The sequence below is a fragment of the Nanorana parkeri genome, unplaced genomic scaffold (genome assembly GCF_000935625.1).
Source record: "Nanorana parkeri isolate BGI_ZX_2015 unplaced genomic scaffold, ASM93562v1 scaffold807, whole genome shotgun sequence".
NCBI lineage: Eukaryota > Metazoa > Chordata > Amphibia > Anura > Dicroglossidae > Nanorana > Nanorana parkeri.
This window is the reverse complement of record NW_017307075.1, coordinates 678212-680657: the sequence shown is the minus strand read 5'-3', so window position 1 is coordinate 680657 and position 2446 is coordinate 678212. Positions and strand designations below refer to the sequence as shown.

General features: G+C 38.1%; 1 protein-coding gene across 1 annotated transcript; it reads left to right on the top strand.

Moving 5' to 3' along the window:
* The first annotated feature begins 1112 nt into the window (after positions 1-1112).
* On the top strand, positions 1113-2003 carry LOC108794061 (olfactory receptor 1019-like). The gene has a single exon (XM_018565037.1). The coding sequence runs from the start codon at positions 1248-1250 to the stop codon at positions 2001-2003; it is 756 nt and encodes a 251-aa protein (XP_018420539.1). The 5' UTR covers positions 1113-1247.
* Positions 2004-2446: the final 443 nt, after the last annotated feature.

Sequence of the window (2446 nt, the reverse complement as noted above, 5' to 3'; positions counted from 1 at the left end):
AAAAGTATCAGTACAATAACAGATTTCAGATTTTTATTGCTGTATATGTCTTTGTTATGAAAGTAAGTTTAAATCTAAAATTGTGAGTTGCCCCAGAACAGGAATAGAGGGGAAATCTTCAGATGGGGACACTTGTTTCCATGACAAATGTTACAGGCAGAAAATTAGGGGAAATATCTGTAATGAGACAAAGGTGTCAAAATAAAACTGACAGTGGTTCCATACCTCACCTACGCCAAAATGAAAAAAAGTTTGGGCTTTAGCTATATATACAGGTATTAACGGAATTAGTAAAATACTTATGTTAACCACTTGCTGACCAGGTGTTTACACCCCCTTCCTGGCCAGACCATTTTTCAGTATTTAGCGCTGCGGTACTTTGACTGACATTTATTCCGTCATGCAACACTGTACTAAAATTATTTTTTTGGGAAAAGATAGAGCTTTCTTTTGGTGGTATATAATCACCACTGGGGGTTTTATTTTTTTACTATATTAAGGAAACATTTCTGAGTATTTTGAAAAAAATAAGTTGTTTTTTTTTACATTATGTAAACGAAACAATTATTATTACTGAATTTTTGGGTAAAATATAAAAGATCGGGTCACGTCGGGTAAATAGACACCAAACATGTCAAGCTTTCAAATTGAGCACACCCGCAAAATCGCAAAGAACTACCATACCCAAAATTGACCATAGGCAACGCTTTAAAAGCTTGTACTGCTCATCAGTTTAGTGTTATCGGTGATTAACCGCCCTAGAATTATTGCTCTCACTGCGACGTTTGTGGCGATATGTAACATGTGCGGCGTAATGAGCGCAATCGTCGTTGTCGCACGTAGGCTGTTAAATTGGTGTTGTCACCACAGGATCACTTATACAAAAGGCCTTACTTTTTGGCAGCCAGTGTAAGGAAAAGCTGCAGCTTATCTGCTCCCCAGCCACTGAGAACATTCATCAATTGGACAAGTTGAAAGCTTGCTTCCCTGCCGGCCACTGCGGTTCCTCCTGCTGGCTCATGCGTCCTTTAGTGACTATCTCTGAATTTTTTTCCAATTTAGAAATGTATCAGAATTACTCAGGACCTCGTTCAAACCCAGCATATTTTATAGTTGAAGGTTTATCAGACATACCAGAACTTCGGTTTCCAGTATTTATTGTATTCCTTTTTATCTACCTTCTTATTGTCTTTGGAAATGCATGCATTTTTTGTGTTATCAGTTGTAATTCTCATCTTCATACTCCAATGTATTTCTTTTTGATGAACCTTTCAGTTATTGACATTGCTTATACATCTACTATTTTGCCTAAATTATTAAACATGTTAATAAACAAAAACAACACAATTTTATTTGGGGGATGCATATTTCAAATGTACTTTTTTTTAGCCATGGCCTGTGCTGAAGTTCTCCTGCTGGCAGCCATGGCCTATGATCGCTATGTGGCCATTTGTCATCCTCTACATTATGTTATTCTGATGAATCTGAGACAATCTGCTGGCCTTGCAATCACAGCTTGGACTGTCGGACTTGTAGATCCCAGTGGCCATGCTGTCCTAATATCTAAACTATCATTTTGTGACTCAAACCTTATTGACCATTTCTTCTGTGATGTCATTCCACTGCTGAAGATCTCCTGCAGTGACAATTCTGAGGTGGAACTGATAAACTACCTAGAAGGGGGTCTTATATTATCTGCTGCCTTTATGCTTACATTGGTGTCATACATATTCATTATCTCTACAATTATGAAGATAAAATCAGCAGAAGGTCGACGTAAAGCTTTTTCCACCTGCTCCTCCCATTTGACCTGTGTTGTTATATTTTATGGGACAATTATTTGTTTGTATATGAGACCCACTACCAGTTACACCCCAAAATATGACAAGTTTATTGCTCTTCTCTATGCAGTATTGGTTCCTGTCTTAAATCCTGTCATCTACAGTTTGAAGAACCAGGAAATTAAAAGTGCAGTTATAAAATTAAAAAATAAACTGGTTTAAAAAAATAATAAACAATATGTTTTCTAATTTATTGTGCAATGGTTCTCTTTGTATCTATTTTTTTAAATGGTTGAGGAAATAAACTAGCCATGCATACTAAAAATGACCTTTCAAGCACACCAAGATATGACAGATTTGGCGTACATGCATATATTCTGGATAATCACCTGAATCAATTTTCTCAATTCCACCTGCCATATTATGTACACATGCAGAGAAAGTTATTATGGGACTAGATTTTACATTTTGTCAGTTTAATATCTACTAGAAAAAGTGTGCCCATTCCAGAACAGGCAGGGGGGCACATTGGGTGCTGACAGAAGAGGGGGTGCAGTTGCGGAAGGTGGTTAGAGAAGGGGGGTGCGCCATGGTGGTTGGTGAGAGAAGAGGTGTTACAGGTGAAGGGGGGGGGGGGGGAAAAGGGGGTGGCAGGCACAGAGGGG

Excerpts from the sequence above, each read along its gene's own strand:
- LOC108794061 (XM_018565037.1), top strand. The coding sequence starts at position 1,248 with ATGTATTTCTTTTTGATGAACCTTTCAGTTATTGACATTGCTTATACA.